A 27,258-nucleotide genomic window follows, 5' to 3' on the forward strand; every position below is an offset into this window, starting at 1 on the left:
CATAGAAATGGTATCACCCGACTGTTAGTGATAAGGAATCTTTTTTAGGAAAGTTGTTTTATTATTCACTTCACTTTCTATACGTATAGAGCAATATATTATTAAACAACATCGCTTTCACATTTTTAAAAAATATTAAATCTTATGTATAACAAAAAAAAACACAAGTTAATGTAACATATATATTACTTTCTACACTAGGGGTAGTTGCATAGTGGTAGATTACAAGAACAAATCGTTGTAACACATGTGCAGTAGGTAGCTTATCATGGATATTGTATGTACATTGTATATAGTTTACTTTTCAGAAGCTAATATAATTTGTTACAAAGACGAGCACTTCAGATATAGATGGTAATATAAAAATGCACATAAAACAGATCGTGGGAATATTCCATATGAGTTCAATTAGGTCTCACATGTATTGGTTATAGTTAGTAGTTACATTCTAATACCAGGGTTTAAGCTTTTACTCTACGAAAATACTATAGCTTATAAATTTTATTAACTTATCATAAAACATGTTTTATAATTTTTCAAATAGAGCATTACAATGTAAATTATATAAATTGTACATACAATATCCACGCTAATTAAGTTATTTACATGAGAAGTGGTAGTTTATGATTTTTTTTATCAAAATTAGAAAACCATTGTGAATTTTTATTAATTAATAAAATATTTCAGTTAAGTATTGAATGAACTAGTTGGAACAAAGTACACTGAAAAGATATATAATTACTTATTTGTATGTGAGAGAGATATAAAGTAGCAATCATGCACAATAAGCTATAGAAGCCAGGAAATGTAATTCTTCACATAAATTATATATATAGTCTAAGAGTTCCCGTAGGTTAAACTTTATGCATGTGTAACTTCACTTTTTCAAGACTTAGCTAGGTCTTAACTAAAGTCACTATTTCTTAATTATCTTTTAGATTAATTTTTAAAGATGTCCTACGCGTTAGTATACTATATATAAAACATCATGATGAGTCAAATTTAAAGTCGATAATCAATCGATATGCCAAGAAGAAAGCTGTTTTTTTCTCCATAGCAAATATAGCCGTAGTTCTGAATATATTATTATATGGCTGATAGAAGTAACACATTTCGAACACATATATATTGTTCAAACTAATTAAATTCAGAAGTAAGAACGGATCGATGTATAGACATACAGGCGTTGCAAATTAACCGTACATCTGATTAATTGACTGCTGATTAAACGGGTAAACATCTGATTAGCAAAATGCTAAAAACATTTGATAATTAGCGCCTTTTTGTCAACCTGAAAATTTGCGTCTAGATAGTATATAATACACTAATTTGTTATAAACTATAAAGACAGAAAAATTAAAACCTTGATTAGTAAGTCAAAGTGGTAGAAGTTTCAAGGAAGGTCCAATTAACAAACATCTTCTAGGACACTTAAATCGTTAAGTAAGAGAAATCTATTAATTAGGGTACTATACTATTACTCAATGCAATTAGTGGTTATTTAATTTTATAACTTTTAAAAATTAGAAAATAATGAATAAAAAGAAAGAAAAGAGTCACCATCAAAATGAAGAGGTAATTAACAGAGTTACAGAAGCAAGTAAACAGAAGACACGACCCTAATCTGTCTCTGTAAGAGAGAAGAAGTGTATGAGGCTTGGAGAATCGGCGTGACATTATTCAATTTATTCACGGTTCTTCTTTGGACCACATTTCTTTAACGCCTTTTGTTTGTCATTCGTTCTTTTTCCCTTACTCGTTTTCAATGTCGACCCACATACTTTCGCTTAATTGTAAAACAGACTTCTCTTAAACATATTATATCTCTTATCCACCCCCAAGCCTCCTTCACGTTCTCCTCACTCTTCTATATAAAAGACCGTCTTCTTCTTCATTGATGAGACCGACTACACGATAAAACCCTAGCTGCATAAAATTAATTGATATTTTTTCCATAAGTTCTCTCTCTTTTTCTAGATCTGATATGATGAAGTGTATGGTGCACCGGCATCTGATGAAGCTGCCAGCATGATCTAGTTAACTTTATTTCTCCGTTGTTTATCCATGACAATGGAAAAGGGATAAGTGTCGATTAGATCATGTTCGTAGTTTCACCCGTTGACTGTCGCACCCTTAAACCCTAATTTCCATCATTAATTCCATCTGAAATTTCACAGTAGATTTTCTAACTTTTGGTGTTTGAATTTTAAAAGACCTATGTTTCTCTTTTTATCTGATTTGGGAGAATAATCCACTTTTCTGTATGTGTGTGTATTTGCGCATAGGGATCCAAGGTTTTTTTTTTTAAATGTTAGGGTTATAATTGCTTGCGTTATTCTATAGAAAACTCTAAATCGTCCAAATTATAGCAAATTGAGATGAAAAACTCTATTTACTTGGAATCTCAAGAGAGTCTCCCAACTTATTTTCACAATTATCTTTTAAGAAAATTTCTGGTTTGTTTATTTTATTAGTTTGGCTAGGGCTTCTGAGGAAGTTGAAAGAAGTTACACACGATTTATGCATATCTCTTCGAGAATCTATATATTTTATATATATATATATATATAACTAGAGATTTATGAAGTTATTCTCTTCCTGGAGCTAAATCTACTTTCAGATTCTAAGTTTTAAATAACTGAAAATTTGCAAACTAAATGGAAAAAAAAAAACAATAGCCGACTGAAATGAATTTCCAGCGGTTTATACAATAGCAGAAATGGTGGCTTACGCTTACCTATAAGTTACTCCTGAGCAAAACTATAGTTAGGCTTTAGAGAATTGGCCTTAAAATTCGTATGTTTTATGGGATTCGAATGCCTCATGGATCCAATACTTGTGTTTAGATAACGAGAAAAATTAAAGAACGATTCAAATTAAACTTCAAAGAAAAAATTGGACAATTAATTAAATACTAAGGAAACAAATGAAAATTTTACTGGTTCATCCCTGGAAATGGGTGTAATGGTCCCCTTCCAAAACCTACTCATAAAACTAGTTAATATTTGTTTCAACTTTCGAATCGCTACTTTTCAGTTATAAACCAAAGCTATATACGCAAACTATATGTAATCACCGAAACATTTTCTTGCCTCAATAAATATCTTGAGAATATTAAGTACAGAAGAATCATAAAATCATAAATATGTATCATCACCAATCGTCATCGTATATAGGTACGTCTATTATAGGAATGATATGATTCAGTTAATGGGTTTCGGAACTTTGGCTTTTCTATTTGAATGGTAAAGCTCCACCGAATGTACATTTTTCTTCTTTTGTCTAATATATAAATGAGATTCCAAGTTGCTATCGTCTCTTTCAAACTTTCCTTTAGTGGTTTTAGTTCGTCAGTTACAAAACTTCTTCGTCCTTATGTAAATAGGTTACATTTGTGGATATATTTACACCAAAATGTATAAATCTAGCTATTCCGTTTCACATTCAATTTTCTCCAACCCTTACTTTTTCTTCTCCAAGAAAAGGCCAATTTTTTTTTGCATAAGTTGCTTCGTCTACACATTTTTTTGGGTGCAATCTACATACTTTTTGGTAACTTTGCAATCTACATACTTATATATATATATATATAGTTTTTGTTTAGAAAGATATATTATACATTTCGTTTAAAGAAAAGATATATTATACATTTCGTTTAGCTCGAACCTGTAAGTTAGGTGAAGAATTATTTGAGAGTCTCTGGAATGAAGAAGAAGCCAATGGATGAAGAAGAAGAAATCAGATCAAACTGTTAACGGCGGATCACGTTAGTTTCTTTTTCTTTTCAAGTTTTAAATCTTTAAATTTAATATTTTTTTTAATTAATCCTAAGTGGCAGTTTGATTGGTGTAAAGAAGTGAGGTGAATTTAAAAGTTCACCCTAAGGAGTGAATCCAAGTTTTGTTCAAGTTTTAACTACAGTAAAGCGAGACACTACCTAAGTTTAAGGATCACAGTAACATCTAAGAAAATTTGAAATTTATATTAATGAATAATATATTTTTGTGTTTTGAACTTTTTGGTTTTATTGATATCATTAAAGCCAAAAAGTATATGATACCAATCAGGGGCGGACCCAGGTGTGTTGAGTGTGTGGCACATGCCACATACTAAATAATATATATCTCTTGTGACATTGAAAAACATATATTATTGTTTAGCTCATATGGTTCAAAGATTTTGTTGTGCCCCACTCTCTCTGTGTTCGAGTCCACCAAACGTCCATTTTTTAATTTCTTTCTACACTTTTAATCACATTTCCATTTACTATTTATTTTGCTACCTAAAATTATGTTTGTTTACAATTGTTTTCTTTTCTTTCCTTTCTCTTATATTACTTTCTCCAAAATAAAAAATATATAATCGAATTAAATTTTTTTCAGTACTTAGATTAAAATAAGAAAAACTAAAATGAATTACCTTAGATGAATTACCTTTTTTCAGTACTTAGATTAAAATAAGAAAAACTAAAATGAATTACCTTTTTGTAATAAAAATATAATGTTCTATATATAATTTTATAATATTACTTAAAATGGAATTTTAAAAATTTACAAAAATTATTTATCTTTCAATTGATCTATTTTCTGAAATTTATAAAATGTATACTTTTAGTGACTAATGTAACTTTAAAAAAATATATATAATATAATGAAAGAAATTATATTTAATATTTTAATAAATATACATATAGATATATAAATTGTGCCACATGTTAAATTATTTTCTAGGTCCGTCCCTGATACCAATTCACAGATTTCTGTTTCTAAGAGATGTTGAAAACTGCCAACAGAAAAGAAAATTAAAGAAACGATATCAGTCTTATAATTTTTTTTGTTTTGCTTTAGCCATAATAATTTTTTTATGATATAGATTTGTGTATTTTCTTATAATCAAATTCAGGAACGAAGAGCAATATCGTTTTTGGAGGCGAACCTAAAATTCAATCCTGATCATGTTCCTAAGAGTAATATAAAGATGAAGGAGTTTTGAGTTCAGCCCAATTCGTTTGGGCCTCGACTTTTCTCATCAATACTTGAGCCTAATCTTCGCCGTGTCATAGGAAATTTGGGTAAGGAAACACTTGCAAGTGCACCGTCCCAGTCCTTGGCCAAGCCTAGTGAATACATTAGCCTTAAGCCCCTAATTTTTTTAAAAAAGTTACATTGAAATAGGCTTCAAAAACATATTTTTTAGGTCCCCAAATTTATTCTTAAAAAAAATTAGTTTGAATATATAATAAATTGTTTAACGCCCCGTAAATCTCAGGCCCTCTGTAGATTCGCCCTGTCCAAAACATAGGGAAACGAAGGATTTTATCTTTTCTAGAAAAATTTCCAGCTTCTGCGTTCGTGTTCATAACCAGGAGAATCAACGACGAAGTAAGTCGATTTTTATCTGCAGATGCAGCGGAAAAATGCTTTGGAGTTACCATATCCATGAAAACTTCAAAGAATTTTCAAAAAAGCCATGATTTAATTTTATGAACTCTACATAAAAACTTTTTAATGGAGGTGTTCTTACAGAAGAAAGGCCTAGTTTAACATTAACCGTTTTTTGCAGCGTCTTTTCTTTCACGAATTCTATAACAGTACGTATTTTATCATGAACTTAATATAAATTAAAATATTGTATGAACTTTTGAAATTGTGTTTAAATGTATATTGACCGCGTCAATTGTCTAATTGTACATCTGATGTGGTATCATCATTTAAAACGACATCATTTAGCTATTTTTTAAATAGTCATTTATAAAAATTAAACCCACGCAAAAAAAACTCGGATTAAACTACCTAATCTACTCGACCGAAGCAATTGATTCACATTTTTAGTGTAAAAACATATACAATAAAATGAATTTCTCATCTTAGGTGAGACTCGGAACCAAAGAAAAGGATTAACTCAGTCAACAATAAATTTAACCACTTGAAAACCAAATATTTTGGTTATCTAACCTATACTAAAAGGGTTATATGAGGAGTAGGGAAGCTGTCCACGTCAGCCAATTAAATCATCCAATCACAGATAGCATTTTGACCACGTCATTGAGGCAATCTCGAGACTGATTAATAGTGGGCTTATTTGTGTGGGTTTAATTTATTTTCCCATGGCCCCAAATTTCTCACATTTAGCAAAAACCTAATCTTCCTCCCAACTGATTAATCGTCTCTGGCCTTTCCTCTCCGTCGTTGTCGTTTCACTTCTGAGTCATTTAACATTTTCTTTACTCTCTCTTCTTTTATGGTTTCGTTCCAACTCCCTACGTTTCTCCTCCTATATAAAGTCTTTTGTATCAACCAAAAACCTACAGCCTCACGGAAAAAGACAAAACTACTGCTGCTAAATCCACCAGACACTCTCCCGTCTACAGCTGTGCAGCCGAGGAGGTTTCAAGCAGTGGTTCCATGGTCGGTGCTTTAGTGGCTACCTCCGACTGGTTTACTGATGGCAGCCAGGGTTTGCAAACAATGACAGAGACAGAGGAAGATGTGGAAACCTGCGGAGGAGTAGGGTTCCGAACGGAGCTCAAAGTATTCATATCAGCTTCCTAAGGTATGGATTTTAAAGTCTGTAATAAATTTGAAACTTCTTGCTACGGTTCAAGGTGTTGTTGTCTACCTTATGCAGCAGGACAACGTCAAACGTTTTCCTTCCTTTGACCATTCTAATTATAGCATATCTTCAGGTCGATTAAGGACTAGATTCACTATATCATTGTTTGAGAATGAGATCATTAACCTAAACTTTCAGGTTTATAATATGTTCAAGCTCTGATTACTTGCAGCTCTTCTAATTCATTGTTTATTCTGCTTAAATGCATATGCAACAACCGGAATCATGTGTATATGTTATGTTTTGCATGTATTAGCTTTCGAAAAAGACTTTGCAAGTAGAGATGTTGAAGCTTTTGCATCTGTTGATAAATTCATCGAAACCAGTGGTGGAGATTCTGCTGATAACATCAGTTGGATTTTATATGGCTTTTGATGGAGTCAATCTTCTTGGTCATGATACTTAAGAAATATTTGAACAGCGTTGGTTATTACTTAATTAACTCTTTCTATTTATAAATCTAATATACAACTCAACCTTAATTTTTTTTTATGTATAGATTGTCTTCTATGTGTTTAGTCCTTCGCTATTGGAAACCGTTTAGCTGGTAGCGTAACATATGAAAGCTTGGTGAACATGTAAGTCACATGAATTTTTTCATTAGGAGTTTATATCTTTTCTCTCAGGTTCTTCACACCTGTTAATATTCTTCTCACATTCGTCATTGTTTTCTTATTAAGATGGGTTGTATTCTCATCACTAAGCCTTCTTCGCCTAGATCTTCGTGGTCTCATTGTTGGTTGATGTGCGGCTGGTAAGTAAGCCTCAAAAGTCATGTCTAAATATTTGATATTCTGTTCACTTTTGTTTTACTTAATGATACGATACTAACCAAATCCAAAACAGGGAATCTGGGAATATACCATCAATCATAATCCCAACTGTTTATAAAGACAAAGGAGAGGTCTATTTGAAGATCCTGAGAATTGCCACAAATATGGAATGGGTTATGTTGCACTCTCCATGGCCGTAAGTAGTCATCTCACTTCTTCAAAGTTTTATCGGTGTATATTTTATTTTTGGCATCAGCCACCAGCTATACATATATCATACAGCTATACAATGAAGAAATAATAATTTTCAATTTATATATTTTGTTTTCAAAAAGAATTATAACAATCTTAGTTGTAACAGATGTAGCTGAGATTTTGTAACATACACACAATTCCCAAAAATCACCAAGAACCCTTATTGTTGCACACCTGAAAGAATAGTTGATCACGAGTATGTTTCAATGAAAATCATAAATCTTCTTTCTGTAAAAAGAAATAAAAACCCTTTGAAGACTGTTTACGAAGTTGCAGTCGAGTGCTTTGGTTTGGAGATTTGAATTACAGAGTTTCTTTATCCTATTAAGAGATGAGTATTTCTAGAGACAATGATTGTGACACACTACTTGAGAAAGACCAGGTTTTGTAGTAGAAATTATCTTTAAAACTCAAATCTTTATTGAAGACCAAGATGAGTGTTTCTCTCGAAACTCAGATTCTCACGCCGGAGAAGCCACTAAGTCTAAAGAAAAACTATGTACTCATGCTTGGTTGGTACTATCCAAAACTCTAGAAACACGTTTTTGTGGTGTGTTTGGAATGTTTTCAGGTTTGATCTGATTCCATGAGGAGGAGAAGGAATAGAACTTTCTTATACTCTAGGAGAATCACGGTTTTCAGATCACAGACCGGTTTGTGCAAATATTTGCAGGAGAAGTTGTTGTGAAGAGTCTGAGAAACATAGATAATGTTATTCATGTGCGGCTGCAAGATTGGTTGAGGATTGCACTCCAAACTCATAGTTTTAACTAAGATTATTATAGTTCTTTTTGAGAACAAAATATATGATTTTTAATAGTAATTTTTCCTCATTGTGTGTATGGTTAATTTTTGGCATCAGCCGTCATGATACATATATGTACTTCAATGTTATCAGATGAGATCTGTTTGCATATGAAGTTATTGACACTCAACTTTCCATTAAATCCAACTATGACACCTGCAAAGTCCCATTGATTTTTCGTGAGAAGAAGAAGATTATGACGATGAGGTCTCTACACTTGATCAATAACTATTCACCCTTGCAGTAACGAGTAATTACTGTATTATGAGTGTGTAACATGTTAGGAGGTGGACAAAGTCAATAGAAGAATGGTTTTACTGTCAGAGTAAAGGAGTGGAAAAGAAATAATTGAAAAGAGAAAATAAAAATGAAACTGGAAGTAAAGATTTATTTTTAATATAGAAAATATTAATCTACAATTATTCTTTTGGAAGTAAATAAGCCGAAAATCATTTTCAGTTGATTGGTTGAAAATAGAGTAATTTAACAAAACAATGTTTATACTAATTTATTTACTTTATGCATACTAGAAAAACATTCAATATTTTGTTTCTCAATGCAAATTCTTCGAATTATAAATAAATAAATAAATATTTTCACGTAAACCAAACTAGAATATTTCAGAAACTATACTAGCTAAGTGATACATTAAAAATCTAAGATATGTGTGAAAATAATTTATAGAATCAGTTTTACAATTATTAATTTTTAAATACTGATTTTTTAAGTTTATAAACACTTTAAGTTAGCATTAACCAAATGTTGATGTTAACTTTTAAAAGTTGTTCTACAACAGCCATAAGTCCTGAAGACATCATAGTAAGTGTATCAACTCATATAGATTCTAAAAATCATAAATATTTTATAATCCTGTAAATTTAAGTTAAATTGTAAGTAAAAACTGCAAGCTTAGTGATTTAAAGTAAAAAATATATAAATCAATTGAGATTAAAAATATATTTTTATAATAACCTAAATATGTAAGAAAAAATATTTTGGATAATAACTAAGGTTTAACAAATTCTTTATTCATTTCACATTTGACCATCATCTCATACATATTTTAGATAGTAAAAATAATATATTGTGAGTCTTACTCATATCAAATTTAATTTACTATTTATATTCTTATAACATAGATGTAGTGTGTCATATATATATTAAATACAATGTTAGTTAAATAATTCCGGGCGTAGCCCGGATAAAATCTCTAGTAATTAATAAAAATTGAATATTATTTCAATTCATATAATTTATGTCATTTAAAATATCAGCTTTCATATCTTTAAGACACCTTTACTTTCTTTTTTTTTTCTATTGAAACCTCCAGAAATTGAATTTACAACAGAGAAAACAAATTTTGAAATCAATGTTGTAGGCTTCGATGAAAAAAAACGAATAAATTTGTCTATGAAAAAAGAAAATTGGCATTTTAATTAACAGAGACTGTATAGTATGTTAAAATAATATTTGGTTTGCTTCGGTCGAGTAATTTAGGTGGTTTAATCAGAGTTTTTGAGAAAATACGATTTTTATGTAGACTAAATTTTAGTTTTTTATTAAAAAGTAGATAAAGGATGTCGTTTAAAACGATGACACCACGTCATATGTACAGATCCAATTGACTATGGTCAATGTACATTTAAGCATGTTTTCAAAAATGTATGTGGTTTTTTTTTAATTTATATAAAATTTATGATGAAATACGTATTGTTACAAAGTTCGTAAAGGAAAAGACACGATAGAGAAAAAATAAGTTGAAATAAGCCTTTCTCCCAGTCAAATTCTAGCTACGGATAAAAACATGAGTAATAAGTTATTCAGTTATGTTTGTTTCGTAACCTTTTGTGGCTAAATTAGTAACGAAATGTTCATGACTTTTCGTGGCTAAAATGGTTATGTTCCTATAGCATTATTCTTGACTTTTGTGACTATATCATGGAATAGTCACGATTAAAAGCGTGGCTATAGGCACTTTTTCTACTAGTGCATTTTGGTGAAATTTGAACATTTGATTTTAGGAAAATATGAATATATGTGCCTTAAATTGAAAAATGTTATGCAGACCAAGGAAAAAACCCGAATCTAATAACCAAAACCGAAACCTGTCCGATAAAAGCTGTACGGTCGGATTCAGATCTTACAGAAACTGAGTGAATCCTTAGATTTGGTATCATGGGTGTTTGGATCGATATGGTATATATCTTAAACTCGATCGAATATATTCATAACCTGAGTTCATATTCTCTTAAAATCTTACTTTTCTTTTTCATAGTTCAATTAAATCAGTGAGTCTACACAAATCACAATATTGTCTGCACAAACCCTTTTTCAATCCTTATTATCAAATATTCACTCTGATTTCCAGTTATCCTTTGATATTATTGTGTATATTTTGTTGTTAGCTCATTATTCTTTATACTCAAGTTTGTTTTTCTTTGTTGTTAGAATAGTGTTTTTGTACATAATCTATTGTTAAGAGTTATGATTGTTATCATTATGTATGATTGTTGTTCTTCTTTGTTTTTGTATATGAGCTTATCGTTAATAGTGTTATGATTGGTCTGTATAAATTCTTCTACGACAAGGTTCATATTTTAGCTTAATGATTTCAGTAATCGACTGTCATAAAGTCACACATTCAAGTTAAATGAGTATATTTAGAGTAGAAACGAGTTTTTTTTGGTTATGTAAATTCTGCTTAGAGCCAAACCTGAAAGTTTTCTTAATACAACTGGTTTTCACATGATTCACTACATCTGACGGGCCCCAAGTAAAGTCAAACCAAATCGAACCAAACTTTTATAATTGTAATCACAAAAACATGAAACCAAATTGAATCCAAACCGAATTCGTTTGAGCACCTGAATGCCCATATGTCTTGCTTACTTTTTTTAACTCTTATCGGATTTAATGATTATGAGAGAAAAGCAGGTAGGTCGATCATGAATGTTATATTTAACACATGTTGTGAATGTGAGGTCTCAGCCACCAATAAACTGACCAAGGGCTACATTATATAATTCTTTAACTACCTTAGTTTTCGATCTATTTAAATTTGAAGTAGTCAATGTTTGTATTATTAAACATGATTGTAAGCCTAAATAATTAGTTTTAAACTTGCCGATATAGTAAGAGTAGACTTATTAGTAACCAGAACCCGAACTAGAAGTACATGAAAATAAAATTTGACGAAGTGAAAAAGTTGAGGAAGAATAATCAGCCACCAGTCTACCAACTTTCTCTAAGTTTTGACAATATTTATCACGTGTGCAAGAAGCGCTTCGGGTCAAGAATCAAGATTGGTCTGGTCAGGTCAAAACTGAGGAGCTCTATAATGAGTAATTGATGAGTCTACGAAATGTAGATCTTCTTAGAATACAAGCAATGAAAATGTACTCTGTCTATTTTCTTTCCTATGGTCCAGCTTTTTTTAAAAAAAACGGGCTTACGATTCTTTCCTATGGGTTTATAGCATAGTATTGATTTTGCTCGCCATGGTATGTATATTTGGTTTAATTATTCAATATCTTCTTCTTTATCTTTTTACGTTCCACATCATTTCCACATAATCATTTAACATATTTAATTTTTATTCTTTACAATAGTTTTGTATTCATCTATTTCTATTTCATCTTTGTATATGTTTTAGTTTTATAATTATATAATACAAATCAAAAAATATAATAAAGTTTATTAAAAATAAATAAAATAACAATTGATTAAAAACAAGAGTTATATATTTTGGATTCTATTTTAAAACAAAAACTGTTTATGTGTCTAAATCAAACAAAGTAAGTTTCTATTTATGAAAAACAAAAACCAAAAAAATGTGATATTGCAAAATAAATCAATTATTGATTAATTTGCTGTAAAATAAAAGGTTTGAAATAGTAAGAGATTAATAAAAAATATCAATAATTTAAAAGACCATGCTTTATGATCCATTTACATATCCGGAAGTTAATATGAAAAATAATAATAATTTAAAAAACCAATAATCTAGTGACATAGATGTGGGCTTCACTTTGTGAGTTTCGACATAATATTTTCACGTAACAATATAGTTGAAAATATTTAAGAAACTTTCGACGCCCTCATTGGAATTAATTCTAACAGTTGAAAAAACTTTCAACACCCTCATTATAAAACTTTTTATTGCTCGTATCATTGACAAGAAAGATCGAGTGTCTGACAAACTTTTTTCCCCCGTGAAATACTAGTACGTCACTAAAATGATAGTCAAATAAATGATTGTCAAATAGTTTTAGGCGATGAAGAATAATGCCAAGAAAACAACAATGGAAATAATGATAATTGTTTCTGATGCCATAATATTTTATTGTGTTGATTAGAGAAGCACTAGACTTAGTAGAAAACAAAATAAAAAGGTTAATAGTAAAAAAAAACAATTGAAAAGTGAAAATTATGATTTTTAGAGCAATAAGAATCTTGTCTCTAATACCATATTAGACTTTAAAATATATTTATTCATCATGGTAACATAAATTAATGTCCTAGAGAAAATAGTTCAATATAAGAGATTTTTTGGAACTTATTCAATACACGAGGTTGTAAACATAATCTTACTTAGAGACTAAAACAATTAAAAAAAAAGAGACTACGACAATTAATATAATTGAGTATTCATAAATATAATGAAAAAGATTTGAATAATAATAAATTGTTGATTATCTGAGTTTTCTTTATTAAAAAAAGCTTTAAAATATCAAATATTCATTAGGTTTAACAGTGAACCACGGCTTATTTTCTGCGGTCGACATATTTTATTTCATGATCTCCAGTAAAATATTATTCTAAAAATGAAAAAGCATATTCAGAGAAAAATAAATATTCCTGATGTAACGTGGCAGTTGGAGTGGTGTATATATCCCATTAGCAAATTGATGGTCGAACTCGAACCTGACTGTATTCTTGGATATATTCAACTGTAGCATCAGTCCACACACTGACCTCACATTTCCTAACTTTTAATTCTATTTTATTTCCCTAACAACAAAATATCAATTATCTAACCTTAAAACACCATTACCGTTTCCAAACTCTGTCAATATTCCTCTGAAAACATAAAAATATATCCATGAAATTTTCAGAATTTCCATAGGAATATGACATAAAATCCAGAAGGATTTACAGTCTAAAAATGAAAGATATCTAGTACTTATAAAATAAAAACAGAGCAACACTTGCAATGACTCTGCACCATACCAATAAGGCAACCTTGTTAATATTTCATACATTTAATAAAATTATTTATATATAGTATCCACGTAGATGAATATTTGCAGATATGGTCCTTTAATTACTCTTTAACACTATAAAAGCTCCTCGTCTCTCTCACGGCTTCTCCACTGAAGCAGCCATAGCCTGAGAGAGAAGCTTCAATGGCGTCCATGGCTGCAGCCCTCAACAAAACTCCTTTCCTCTCTCAGCCACTCACCAAATCTCCATCCTCCGATCTCCCCATCGCCGCCGTTTCTTTCCCGTCGAAACCTCGCCGTCGAAACATCACCGTTCACGCCGGGCTGATCGCGCCCGACGGCGGAAAGCTCGTAGAGCTTATCGTGGACGAGCCACGACGGCGGGAGAAGAAGCACGAGGCGGCGACGGAGCTGCCGCGCGTGGAGCTGACGGCGATAGACATGCAGTGGATGCACGTCTTGAGCGAAGGCTGGGCGAGCCCACTCGGAGGGTTCATGAGAGAATCCGAGTTCCTCCAAACTCTTCATTTCAACTCGCTTCGTCTTGACGACGGATCGGTTGTCAACATGTCGGTGCCTATCGTCCTCGCTATAGACGACGAGCAAAAGGCTAGTATCGGCGAGTCTAAGCGCGTCGCGCTTGTTGATTCCGACGGTAATCCCGTCGCTATCCTCACCGAGTAAGTTTTTGTTTAGATTGTATTTATGTTTCTGTGGGCCTGAGATTAGACAATGATACGATTGAAGTAGGATCAGATCTGATTGGTCATTTAAGCTGCCACTCCTTTCAGACAGACCAAAGGCTAAAAGACTTTGGGTTAGGCATTCGTTCGAACTGTTAGTTAGGTTCGGGTAATCCGTTTTTTTTTTTGGTTAGTTCGGTTAGCACAAAATTATGCCAAATTGAACCGAATAAAAATTTGGTTCGGTTTGGTATTCAACTAGTTCGGGTGATAAAAATTGTGAATTAAACCAAAGTTTTTGGTTTCAGTTTAACCTCACTTAAAAGTTTGGGGTTTTCATTTTAATTTCTATTCAAAATTTAGTAGTTATGTTAATCTGGATTCGAAAACTGTTCAAGATTGGCTATATTTAAAAAAAGCGGAAAATCTAACTAACCGATTACCGAACCAAAAATCAAATTTTTAATCTACCAAATTAAACCACATTAACTCATAAATGAATAAGAACTGAAACCCGAAAATTTCCGGTTCGATTCGGTTTGGTTTGACGAGTTTGGCGTTGTCCAAAATTCTATCCCTACTTTGCATCACTGTAGCATCTAAAAAGGTTTATACAGTCCTTTTGTAGATTAATTTTGTTTTCTGTTTGATCAGCATTGAGATTTACAAGCATCCCAAGGAAGAGCGGATAGCCAGAACATGGGGTACGACCGCTCCAGGTTTGCCTTACGTAGATGAAGCCATAACCAACGCTGGAAACTGGCTCATCGGGGGTGACCTTGAGGTTCTAGAGCCAGTCAAGTACAATGATGGCCTTGACCGTTTCAGGCTTTCCCCTGCTGAGCTCCGCAAAGAGCTTGAGAAGCGCGGCGCGGATGCCGTCTTTGCTTTCCAGCTCAGGAACCCGGTCCACAACGGTCACGCACTCCTTATGACTGATACTCGTAGGAGACTTCTTGAAATGGGTTACAAGAACCCTATCCTTTTGCTTCATCCGTTAGGAGGGTACACAAAGGCTGATGATGTGCCTCTAAGCTGGAGGATGAAGCAGCACGAGAAGGTGCTTGAGGACGGTGTTCTTGATCCAGAGACCACAGTGGTTTCCATATTCCCGTCTCCCATGCATTACGCTGGTCCAACAGAAGTGCAGTGGCACGCAAAGGCTAGGATCAATGCTGGTGCTAATTTCTACATAGTGGGTCGTGATCCAGCTGGGATGGGTCATCCAGTTGAGAAACGTGATCTTTACGATGCTGATCATGGAAAGAAAGTGCTAAGCATGGCTCCTGGACTCGAAAGACTCAATATCCTTCCTTTCAAGGTAATATTAATAAACCCAATTCAATAGATTTACATTTTGTTTTTTTGTACGGCAGTGATGAGATGATCTGACTTCTTTGTTTCTATTAGGTTGCTGCATATGACAAGACACAAGGCAAGATGGCTTTCTTCGATCCGTCTAGGCCTCAAGATTTCTTGTTCATCTCAGGCACTAAGGTAATTCCACAGTTCTTAAAGATAGTTTAACATTGTTAAGTTCTTCATGGTGTTCTGATGAAAATCTCTCTTTGTTTTTTTTTTCAGATGCGCACGTTGGCCAAGAACAAAGAAAACCCTCCAGATGGATTCATGTGTCCAGGTGGATGGCAAGTTCTGGTGGATTACTATGACAGCTTGACTCCGGCAGGTAATGGTAGACTACCGGAAGTGGTTTCTGCCTAAGACAAAGAAACTATCTCTGGCTTTGTGTTGTGGGCCTTGTGGCGAGAGTCATATTGTTGTATAGGACAAGCCTATATATAAAGACTCCTTTTCTTTTACAAAAGTTGTAATACTTGATCCAACTAAACCGTCCGATGAACTTGTAGTACCATATCAAAACGATTGTGTTTATATGAAAACAAACGCAGCTTTGCTTTTTCTATGCAACTTTCATAAAAATATAAGAATCTATGCCGTTGAATAAATTTAACATTCTTTCGAAAAAGAAACTCTTATATATCAGCATGGCTACGTAGGGAGAAAAGCTGAAGATATGGACCCTTAGGGTCTCAAGAGCCTCCTAGATGCCTTTGCTTCCAAGAAAGGAACCATAGAAGAGATTAGTGAGGGAAAAACACTACTTAAACCCCTCGTCCCAGTTGTTTTCAGATGAATCACCTTCAAGATCTTTAAAGGAGATCAGATTGTACATGGTGTGATGCACAAGCCCGGTGTCTTCTTGACTTGGCCAGCCTTGAAGGAGACAATATTGGCCAGTTCTAAACAGATGTTTAGTATAAAGGTATGTTTAAAAAACCTTTTCAATGTCATTCAAATCAAATAGTTAAAAACAAAAACAAATCAGTACTTAAATCCCTGTTATAAATCAAATCCTGCATAAAGAGGTTCTCATGATCTCTTCTTCCATTTGATTTGAGGTAGTTAAAGAAGGCTTCACCAACCATCCAATCGGCCATGACTAAGCTGCGACCGCCACAAAAACTCCCCCTTGACCCCAACTCAGCCTCTCAGGGTCAGCAAATCTCTTGAGAAACTCAACCACCCCAATATTAGTAAGTGTAGTTAACCATTTTGGTTACGTGACGGCCGGTTATTATATAATATGTTTCTATCTTAGATGTTTATACTTCTTCCACGATTTTAACGACTCTTTTAACATTACAATATTGGGAAAATCGCATAAAAAACCTTGAAAGTGTCACTTACTAGCACTTTAAACCTTGAAGTTTTTTTACTAACACTTTTAATCTTCAAAGTGACATTTTTATTATAAAAACCCTCTAAAGAAGAAAAATGACCTGCTGAACAGGTTAAAAACAGTTTTTTTTTTTAAAAAAAAATAATTATTTAATTAATAAATAAACAAAAAAAAAATCAAAAAATTTAACAAAAAACTCATAAATTAAAAAAAGTGAGAAAAATAAATAAAGTTTTGAAAATTAAATAAAAAATAACTAAAAATTAAAAAATAAATAAGATCAAATTAAAATACAGAAAAAATAATAATAAATTTCAAAAAATTGAAAATTCAAAAAGTTTTTTTTTTTCATTTTCAAATATAATGTCAGAAATTATCATTGGAGATATGCCAAAAACCGTCATTGGAGATATGTGTTGATAAAAAAAAAAGAGAAAAAGACTAAGATAACACCAAACCAAGTTTTTGTTCCCAAACTAGTATTCAAGGCTCAAAGTCACAAAAAAAAATTTCATTAAAGAGGTAAATATACACTTATACCCCTTGGGTTAACTAATCCAAACTTTAGGGTTTAGAGTTAAGGGGTGGGGTTTTGGAATTAGGGTTTAAAATTTATAAAATAAAAAATAAATACTAAAAATTTTAAAATAAAAATTTAATAAACAGTTTAAAAAAAAATCACTTTTTTTTTTAAATTTATGATTTTTTTTATTTTTCTCCATTTAAATTTGATCTTATTTATTTTTTGAATTTTTTGCTATTTTTTATTTAATTTTTAAATATTTATTTATTTTTCTCATTTTTTAGTTTGTGAGTTTTTTGTTAAATTTTTCGATTTTTATTAATTTTTTTGTTTATTTTATTAATTAAATAATTATTTTTTGAAAAAAAACTGTTTTTAACCTGTTCAGCCGGTCATTTTTCTTATTTGGAGGTTTTTTATGATAAAAATGTCACTTTGAAGGTTAAAAGTGCTAGTGAAAAAACTTCAAGGTTTAAAGTGCTAGTAAGTGACACTTTCAAGGTTTTTTATGCGATTTTCCCTTACAATATTGAAAATTTGAAAAAGAAAGAAAATAAATTTTGAAAAGAAAAAAATTCAAACTTTATATGAAAGACTAACAACAAATTGTTAGAAGTTCAAAAGTTATGTTTTCTATACAGTATAATTTGCTTAAGATTTTTACTTTATAACTTAATTATACTATAAAATAAAATTAATATTATATAGTTTTATATGATTTGAGATATCTATATCAATAATGATGTTTATATATATATGCTATGAACAATGAATTCAAAGAAATTTAAGACACTTCTAAAATTAACAATATATATACAAAAGGATTTTCATTTGCCTCGTTATTTTTTTTTTCATTAATTAGCCATATTTATTTTGGTTTGTTGACAAAAAAGCTTTATTTTGTTTTTTACTTGATAAGAATATGTTTTTGAAAGTCACGCACTCAGATGTTTGGACAAACTTCACATCAAGCTATCACCATAACGGTGCACTTTATAAAAGACGTGTAGAGTTTTTGAAGTTTATAAATTTAATATGATTATGATTGTACCAACCAAAGGCTTTTTGTATGTGCATCCGAGTATTTAACGCCAACTGGAACTGAAATATGCAAAGATTTTATCCTCCATTTTCTAACATGAGATAGTAGATCAGTAATCGGTCATTCAGGTGATTAACTGATTCTAACACTGACAGTCAGACATCTGATTAATCGAATTATGTTACTAATTTACAATAGCTTAGTAAATTATATACTACAAAATGAACATAAAAAACATAAGCTAACTAATTAACACCTGAACTATCGATTAATTGTTGTAATTAAGCATTATATTGTTTAAATTTGTGATTAGTGTTTCAGACATTTTAAAATATAAAAAATGAAATAGTGATTATTGCCAGCCATACATGTTAATACAAAAAAATCGAATACAAATAACTTAGTTTAATTTAATAGGAAAGTGAAATATAGTATTCTGAAGAAGATAAAAAGAGAAACAAATTATATAAAGATCATACATTAACGGGTAAAATACATTAACCACTGGCCATCATCATCCTCACAAATTCATCATAATTGACTTGACCATCACCATCTAAATCTGCCTCCTTTATCATCTGATCAACCTCTTCATCTGTAAGCTTCTCCCCAAGACTGATCATTACATGTCTCAACTGCAATTATATATCAATATTTCTGATATTTCAGTTACAAAAAAAAAACATTTCTGATATTTTGATTTTTGATTTAAACAAAAACATTTACGTGTGTGAAAAGAATATGTATACATATTATTTGCACTAGGTGACATGTGCTCTGGCCCAATAAACCAATAAAATCATACACATTTTACTAAATGTTTATAGAATTTTAAAATATTTCTTTTGACCTCGTTATCGTCCAAAAAGTCACCATGCCAGCTAGCTCGAAGCCTCAAACAATTGACCTATCTAGTTTCTACGACGCAAGACAGACACTTTCTAATTAATTAACAACAAAATAAACAGCTATATCTTCTTGTTATTTTCTTGTCTAAAATTTCAAATATGAATTTTAGAAAAAAAAAATGAATAAGACACCTAAGAATCTCTTGTAAAACTTGAAATATAGTCTAGCCTTGTTGTCTGACATTGTCATTAATTCAAAAGTTTCTATCCATGATTCATAGCTTCATGTAACTAATCTAGACACTGATCTATATAGAAAATACGCTTTAGCCACTGAATTATTATATAGAAATACTATCAGTAATAGTTATATATCGATATGTCTCCAATCATTGAATTAAATAAAATTATAATTAGACCACACGTACTGTGTTGTACAACAATGCGCAACGGAGTACATCGAACTGATATTTGTTCTATGGTACTTGATCAAATCAAAGCATATCTAACTAGTAATACAAATATATATATATGCGTCACGCAAATGGAATTAACTACTAGTATATGCTAACCTCACTGGCAGAGATGTAGCCATTTTGGTCTTTGTCAAACACTTTGAATGCTTCTTTCAGCTCCTCATCTGCATCAGTTTCCTACAAAAAAAATGGTTAATCAACAAATATACAAAAAATGAATATGATTGATCTAGTTTCTTATACTTATTGTAAACCTGGATTTTGTTGGCCATGAGGTTGAGGAACTCAGAGAATTCGATGGTGCCGTTACCATCAGAGTCGATCTCATTGATCATATCTTGAAGTTCTTGTTCGGTCGGATTCTGGTCCAACGACCGGATCACAGTGGCAAGTTCATCAGCAGTGATGCAACCATCACCATCTTTGTCAAACAGACAAAATGCCTCATTCAACTCCATTATCTGTTCTTGCGTCAGTTCTTGTTGTTGTGTCTGGTCCATCCAAATAAAACTGTTTTTGTAAGAACGAGAGATAGAGAAGAGAGAAGAAAGTAGAAAAAATAAACCTTGAAATGCTTCAAGTCTTCAACTCTCATTCTGCTTTCATATTTGTAGAAGTCTTTGCTTTCTACTGTCCTGCTTTGGACTCGTTCACTTTTCTACCTTTTTATTTGGAAAATTTAATTCAAAGTCACATGACAAAATATTATTTCCGTAAAAGAATTCACTACTAACGAGTCTGGTGGGATTTTTTTTTGGTTAACGATAGTGATTTGATTGAAACTCTTTTTACAATTATTTTCCGCGTAGAAAATCGCACATACCAATATACTAATAAGTAATTAAGTATTGTTCTCTTGAGATATTCGGCTATATTTTGAACATCAACATCATGTCAATTTTATTGACAGTTACATGTTGTTATTTTTTTTTCGTATACTAATGGACACGGCTTAGGTTTGTAGAAACTGTTTATTTTCCTTTTCTCAGTATATTGACAATATATAGTAAGCTTAATAATATACACAACCTTATAAGTTATCCTTACAAACCGCAGTGGTCAAGACTGCCGGTCATCCTAACCAGTGGCAGAGCTATGTGGTGGGAAGGGGACAGTGGAGGAGCTAGCCAAATTTTGCATGAGGGTCAGTTTCACAATTAACATATATTAAATGGTTTAGTAGTCTAAATTTTGCAATATTTTTTCAATATTTTCTACAAATACAAGTAAAAAAAAATTTGCATAAAATTCACATGGGTCGACTAACCCACCTTCTAAAAGGTTGGCTTCGCCACTAGGAAAGGGATTAGTTGACCCCTGTGATTTTTATAAAAAGTGAATTTCACGTATAAATCTTAGGTAGTTGGAATATTTGGTTAAAAACCTTTAGCTTGACCCCATAACTGAAGACCAATTCTTTTTTTTTGACCCATTTTTATATTTTCTTGACAATATTACATAATTAATTTAATAAATAACTCTTCTAAAATGTAACATTGGCTCCGCCACTGATCCTAACTGCAACTTTGCATATTTGGTTCAGTCAGGTAATTTATTTAATGATATAAAGATGATCGAAAAAACTAACTTCGGGTAAGTTCAAATATTATTGGGTTAGATAACATGGATCAATGAGTTAGATGAGATTTCAACCTATAAAAAATTATGATAAATAGATTGTTATATTTTTTATACTACTCATAAGTTTCAATTAAATATTATTTTAGCATTTTATTGTTACATAAATAATTACTTTATAATTTAATGCAATATATATATAATTCTAATTATTAACTGAAAAATAATTTGATCTAATAAATATTATTAATTATCTTAGATATTATTTCTTAAATAAATGTAATTTTTAATTTATATAAAAGGGTTAAGGTGATATTCTCCATAAAACAAATAAAATACTTATTCCGTTCCCGAAAGTAAAATTTTATAAAGTTTTCACGTTTATTAAAAATACAATAAATGTTTATAATTTAATTTAGAATTTATTTTTCAATACACTTTCTAATAACTATCAGTCAATAAAATTTAATCAATTCAAATATTCACAATTAATGTTTTTCAAAAGTATATAAAAATACCTTAAAAACATATTTAAAAAAATTTTGTGTACCAAAAATAAACTCTAGAAAATCTTACTTTATGGAACGGAAGGAGTATTACATATTACTACTACTCTTTCCAACTTTCGCTATGAAACTTTGTTGACTAAACTATCTTTACGCACAACTAAAAGGTAACTATTAACAAAACATTTGTTTAGAAAAATGAACAATGTAAATTAACTAAACATTTGTTTAGATGGAAAAGGTACTTATAGCATCTATTACACATACATGTGCCAACAATAATGTACCTCGTGAGGTCAATATCTTTTTGTAATTTTTCTTTATTTACTTTTTTTTTTTTGTCAGCTTCTTTATTTACTGAATAGCAAATACAGTTATACATCCACAATATACATTCATCAGTTACGCAATTTAGAAAAGAACAGTTGCTAGCTAAACCATTCCTACTCCATCCATATACGTTTAAGATGATATGGGAAACACAATAAACAAAACAAATGGTTTGATTACTTGTTAATTATGCATGTACGATTGAGACTATTTTATTGAAATAAATATGTATTACTTCTTCTTCTGCTCATATTACTTGATGTTTAAAATTTTTTATTCTTGGATTAAGAACACTTTTATTCAATTTATATCTCTTACATTAAAATATTATTACCAAAGCTAATTCAACCAATAGAAAATCATACTGCAAAATAGAAATGGTCACAGTCGCTTAATAACACTAACTTTTTGTATAAAAATTTGAAACATCAATTAAATTGAAACAAAAAAAATATTTCTAATACTTTATTATTTTATATAAATAATGGTTTATATTTATTGTATTACTCATTTCTTTATTTTTAATAAATTAAATAAATTAATTCTAAAAGAGTATTTTCTATTTCCTGGCAGATCTGTATTTCAACAAATTGGAGAATCTCATACTTGAGTTGGCAATTTCCACAGATTATTCTAAACCCATTAATTGAATTTTAGCTTTATTTTTGCTCTATTAATAAGCATCAGTAACAGTTTTGATTTTTTAAAAGTATAACGATTTTGGATGTTATGGTAAATTATAACATACAATCCTATTGCGGACCAAAATCCGTTTGTCAAGAAAAAAAAAATGAAAAATTGTGAAATTATTTATGGTGATCTAATCTCAGACATTTACATATGTTAAGATCTATAGAAAAATCTATAGTTGTCATGTATATAATTTATATTAAAACGATTTATTTGTCATAGACTTTTTTTAAAGAAGATTCTTTTGAATATCAGATCTATGTCAAATCTAAGCATAAGCATCCTAGATATTATTTAACAAGTGATTGTTTAAGTGTTTATACCACAATCATTTTTAGAAAGCTAATGACATGATTTATTAAAAATATGACATGAATCATATCTAATTATTTGACATTATTTAACACAATTATAACACAAAATTGAACTATAAAATTCAATTATAAACAAAATAATTTAAATCCTAATTATTACCATAATTAATAAACTATAAACAATCATTTAAATTTTAGATGAATTTTTTTTATAAAATTTCACTCTGAATAAGTTTATAAAAATAAACTAAAAATATTGATTGTATTATTAGTATTTTTTATATTTTTAATGTGTATCCTATTTGGATGAATTAATAGGATGAATTTAATATCTTTACGCATGAAATAAGCGAATCTGAAACAAAAACAGACCTGTATATAGAACTTATGAGTGTTACAAATAATCGCATCAAATCCAACCGAATCTAAGTTATGGACTAAATAAGTTTTAGTTGTGGTTAATTTAATTTCTTGACTGAAATTCAACAATATGTGGGTTGATTCCTAAACCCTAAATACAAATATACAGTCAATATAGTCATTTAAATGATGAAGTTATATTTTGGTTATAGAAATATACAGTAATTGAAGTAATCAGTTATACTATTACTTATATGGTCTTGGTAGAATTTAGTCATACTAACTTACATAAAGTGCCAAAATGGATACGCTACCTAGTAATGGCACAAGCTTCCGTAGAGTTTCTGGATGCATTTTAATTTTCTAAAGTCAAAAAGCAGTACAATGCCAACCTTATTAAAAGTTGTGGTGACCCAATTTGATGTCATTGCTTTTATGTGTTGTATCTATGTTTGACCTTTTGGTTCAACACATATAAACTTAGATATTGAATGACATCCTATAGAGGTTTAAAAAAGCAAAAGATTGCCGTTTAAACGATGTACACTAAAAGTGCATAACTAGTGTTTTATGTTGAACTTTGAGGTCTGTTATATTTCAACCAAAGAGACTAAAAGTAAAAGCTGGATATTTTTTTGCCATTTAGGGCATGACTGGTTCAAACGCAGCGGTTGCGGTTGCGGTTGCGGGAGTTTGTGGATGCGGGCGGTTGCGGTTTCTAGCGATTTTAAGAGATTTGTACGACTGCTACTGCGGTTAAAAATTAGTGCGTTTGCGGGTGATTTATGACTGGTTAACTATCAAATGCGGTAACAGTCAAATAATAAATTAACAATATTTACATTTAATATAATTATAAAAATATCAAAAATCATAAAATTATAATAAATATAAAATTTATATTTAGAAAGTTATAATTTTAACTTTTGAAAATTTATTGAAATTGTTTTTATTATAAAATTTTATAATATTAATAAAAATATAATAGATATATTTTAATATTTTTATAATTTCAATTTTAAATTTTTTATTAAATATTTTTACTTTTGTATATATATTGTTTTAAAAAAGAAAAAAATTTTACCCTCCCGCAACCGCCCACAACCGCAAACGCTAGCTGGAGCCAGCTTTTGAATTTATGAGATTCGGAGCGGTTTGAAGCGGTTTAGAGCGATTTGAGTGATTGTTGCAAACCGCCGACAACCGCTACCAACTGCAAAAGCTGCGTTTGCGGGTGGTAGCAGGAAAACCAGTCGTCCCCTTAATCTTATTATGTATTGACCGGATCCAATAAATATGTTTTTACAATATTTATTTGACCTGTATCCCAGAAAACATTGACCATGTTTATGAGGATTGTATTAAAACTATAACATATAATCAATTATATAAATCTAATATTTATATCGTCAATTTATTTCACATAATTAACTTTGACATAATAAAGATTATAAACATCGATTTATCAGTATAAGTTTGCAACTACTAATTTATAGTTTAGATTAATGTCTCTTATGCAGTAGCAAAAGATCACAAAGAAATTCAAGTTTAATTGAAATAAAATAATCAATGCAATATGTTGTTTCACTTATTTAATTTATTCTTGTACCCGTACTTAATTCGTTATATTTCCGTACCATATTCTGTATAGGCCTTTATGTGGTCTCTTTGGGCCTCATGAAACTCCAGCAAAATCTTTAAATTTGTACCATATTCTCTTTTATAGGTTGGGTTGGCATAATAAATCCATTTGGGTGAAAAATCGATTTAACAAGAACTTGAGAAACAACTAACATAGTCAAACGTTGACCAGAACTAGTCTCCCATATACCCCCACAGTTTACTATCATAGTCAAACAGTTGGGTTTCTAACTCAAAGCTAATCAAGAGTAACTCATCTCACCAACTACCATAGATATTTAGAGACAAAAAAGAAAAATTTCAGTTGAAACGTGATTATCTCTATAATCACACTTTATTGGGCCACTAATAATAAGCCCATAACATGCGGAATGGCGCGTGTATTAACGAATTTTTAACTTTTTGTGAAGAGACAAAAAGATAATCTATATGTAGTAATAAATAGCATTTTACAACTAAAAAGGTGACTTTTTCTTCTTTCCGACGCCTTTCCTCTTTTTTTCAAAAAAAAACACTCAACTTTTTTCTTTGTGTAGACCCTTTGGATCATCGGAAAAGCTCTTTTTTGAAGTCACCCCAACTAATAGTTGTTGAATCTTTTTTTTTGTTCCTCTTAAAATTAAATTCTCTCTCTGTGTATCCCCCTTTGTGGAGATCTGATAGTTTCTCATTTGGGTCCAACCATGGGTGGGTTTTGTTGAAGCTTTTTGAGTTTGCATAATTGATGTCTTGAGTATTAAAAAAAAAGTTATCTTTCATTCTCTGTCTTTGTTAAAGTTTTGGTTTTTGGAGTTGAGTGGTTGAATAGAAATTATGATGGAAGCGGGTAGCTCCAATTCGTCGGGTCAGCTTTCCGGGCGGGTCGTTGACACAAGAGGCAAACACAGGATCCACGCTGAACTCAAAAGGCTTGAACAAGAAGCTCGCTTCTTAGAGGTATATACTTGATCTCCTCTTTTAAAAAACGGACCCTTATTTGCGTGCGTGATTATTAAGCTTGAACTTGTTATTCTTGTCTGAATATTTATCGTGTTGGATCAAATCTTTTGTGTCCTAACCAATGGTTTTAGGATGAATCTTGAGTGGAGTTCGGTAGAGAATTTCAAAAGTTTGAAACTTTTTAGTTTTGGAAATACCAAAAGTGTTGATCTAATATCTGTAAATTAGTGAAAACCAAATGCAGGATCTTTCTTTCAGGTTTGGTTAACATCTTGATCCCTTGGGGTTTAAAGCTTTTTTTGTCCACGTAGCTGTTTAGGACAAGAATACTTGTGTCTTTGGTGTGTCTTAAAATGTAACAATGTATATGATGATTCTTCCCTCCATTTATATTTATTCAGGAAGAGCTGGAGCAGCTTGAAAAGATGGATACTGCATCAGCTTCTTGCAAAGAGTGAGAAACTAACTTCTTCGTAGCTGGTTCACGAATCATCTCTATTTCAATAAGCTTGACTCATTTCTTCTAATGGATACAGGTTCTTAGACAGTGTTGAGAGCAAACCAGATCCTCTTCTTCCCGAGTAAATTCTACTTTTGTTTTTGCCATTTTTCTGGAGAGATTAATTTCTATAGACTATTCGTTCTGATTTTGAAAGCTTTCTTGTGTGTGTGTGTGTGACTACTTGCAGAACAATAGGGCCAGTGAATGCAACATGGGATCAGTGGTTCGAAGGCCCTCCGGAAGCAAAAGGATGTGGCTGCTCCATTCTTTAAATCTTCATTTCCTCTCCTACGTTACTCCTTTTCCTCCATACAATAGTTTGCGTTTTCTTTACATTCCTGAGCAGTTAAATTAATGTAATTTGAAAAAAAAAATGATTCATTTGTGCAGATAAAAATGTATTGATATCCGATCTATTTATCTCTCTTAACTTGGAAAGAATCACAGTGACAAAAACT

The 27,258-nt window shown here is 30.9% G+C and overlaps 3 protein-coding genes and 1 long non-coding RNA gene across 9 annotated transcripts; 3 read left to right on the forward strand and 1 right to left on the reverse strand.

Annotated features, from left to right (window-relative positions):
- The first annotated feature begins 1,596 nt into the window (after positions 1-1,596).
- Positions 1,597-8,570, forward strand: LOC106438657. 6 transcript variants are annotated; one of them, XR_007338296.1, is made up of 6 exons: positions 1,597-3,766; positions 4,903-6,750; positions 6,869-7,038; positions 7,112-7,190; positions 7,293-7,366; positions 7,459-8,570. It is a non-coding gene; the product is annotated as an uncharacterized LOC106438657 (long non-coding RNA). The 6 variants fall into 6 exon arrangements; XR_007338295.1 differs by having other exon boundaries at positions 4,903-6,552; positions 6,686-7,034; XR_007338294.1 differs by having other exon boundaries at positions 1,598-3,766; positions 6,869-7,034.
- Positions 8,571-13,687: 5,117 nt separating this feature from the next.
- On the forward strand, positions 13,688-16,274 carry LOC111214198 (ATP sulfurylase 1, chloroplastic). The gene is made up of 4 exons (XM_022716598.2): positions 13,688-14,347; positions 15,005-15,671; positions 15,761-15,847; positions 15,935-16,274. The coding sequence occupies exons 1-4, from the start codon at positions 13,851-13,853 to the stop codon at positions 16,070-16,072; spliced, it is 1,389 nt and encodes a 462-aa protein (XP_022572319.2). The 5' UTR covers positions 13,688-13,850; the 3' UTR covers positions 16,073-16,274.
- A 2,732-nt stretch (positions 16,275-19,006) lies between these two features.
- On the reverse strand, positions 19,007-21,628 carry LOC111214663 (calmodulin-like protein 11). Its single transcript, XM_048776568.1, has 4 exons — positions 20,506-21,628; positions 20,195-20,431; positions 20,037-20,117; positions 19,007-19,251 (listed from the first exon to the last, which is right to left on the reverse strand). The coding sequence occupies exons 1-4, from the start codon at positions 20,533-20,535 to the stop codon at positions 19,114-19,116; spliced, it is 486 nt and encodes a 161-aa protein (XP_048632525.1). The 5' UTR covers positions 20,536-21,628; the 3' UTR covers positions 19,007-19,113.
- Positions 21,629-25,800: 4,172 nt separating this feature from the next.
- On the forward strand, positions 25,801-27,241 carry LOC106444151 (guanine nucleotide-binding protein subunit gamma 2). Its single transcript, XM_022716600.2, has 4 exons — positions 25,801-26,295; positions 26,700-26,752; positions 26,835-26,879; positions 26,988-27,241. Exons 1-4 carry the CDS (start codon positions 26,173-26,175, stop codon positions 27,070-27,072), a joined length of 306 nt encoding a protein of 101 aa, XP_022572321.1. The 5' UTR covers positions 25,801-26,172; the 3' UTR covers positions 27,073-27,241.
- The last annotated feature ends 17 nt before the right edge of the window (positions 27,242-27,258 follow it).

This window comes from Brassica napus, chromosome A3 (assembly GCF_020379485.1).
Source record: "Brassica napus cultivar Da-Ae chromosome A3, Da-Ae, whole genome shotgun sequence".
Classification (NCBI taxonomy): Eukaryota; Viridiplantae; Streptophyta; class Magnoliopsida; order Brassicales; family Brassicaceae; genus Brassica; species Brassica napus.

Bases quoted from the DNA above. Each gene is read 5' to 3' on its own strand.
- LOC111214198 (XM_022716598.2), top strand. From the start codon at position 13,851: ATGGCGTCCATGGCTGCAGCCCTCAACAAAACTCCTTTCCTCTCTCAG. The intron at 14,348-15,004 runs GTAAGTTTTTGT...CTGTTTGATCAG, and splicing joins CCCGTCGCTATCCTCACCGA to CATTGAGATTTACAAGCATC. The intron at 15,848-15,934 runs GTAATTCCACAG...TTTTTTTTTCAG, and splicing joins TGTTCATCTCAGGCACTAAG to ATGCGCACGTTGGCCAAGAA.
- LOC111214663 (XM_048776568.1), bottom strand. From the start codon at position 20,535: ATGAGAGTTGAAGACTTGAAGCATTTCAAG. The intron at 20,432-20,505 runs GTTTATTTTTTC...TGGATGGACCAG, and splicing joins AAGACTTGAAGCATTTCAAG to ACACAACAACAAGAACTGAC. The intron at 19,252-20,036 runs GTTAGCATATAC...ATATAATTGCAG, and splicing joins GCTACATCTCTGCCAGTGAG to TTGAGACATGTAATGATCAG.
- LOC106444151 (XM_022716600.2), top strand. From the start codon at position 26,173: ATGATGGAAGCGGGTAGCTCCAATTCGTCGGGTCAGCTTTCCGGGCGG. The intron at 26,296-26,699 runs GTATATACTTGA...ATATTTATTCAG, and splicing joins AAGAAGCTCGCTTCTTAGAG to GAAGAGCTGGAGCAGCTTGA. The intron at 26,753-26,834 runs GTGAGAAACTAA...TAATGGATACAG, and splicing joins GCATCAGCTTCTTGCAAAGA to GTTCTTAGACAGTGTTGAGA.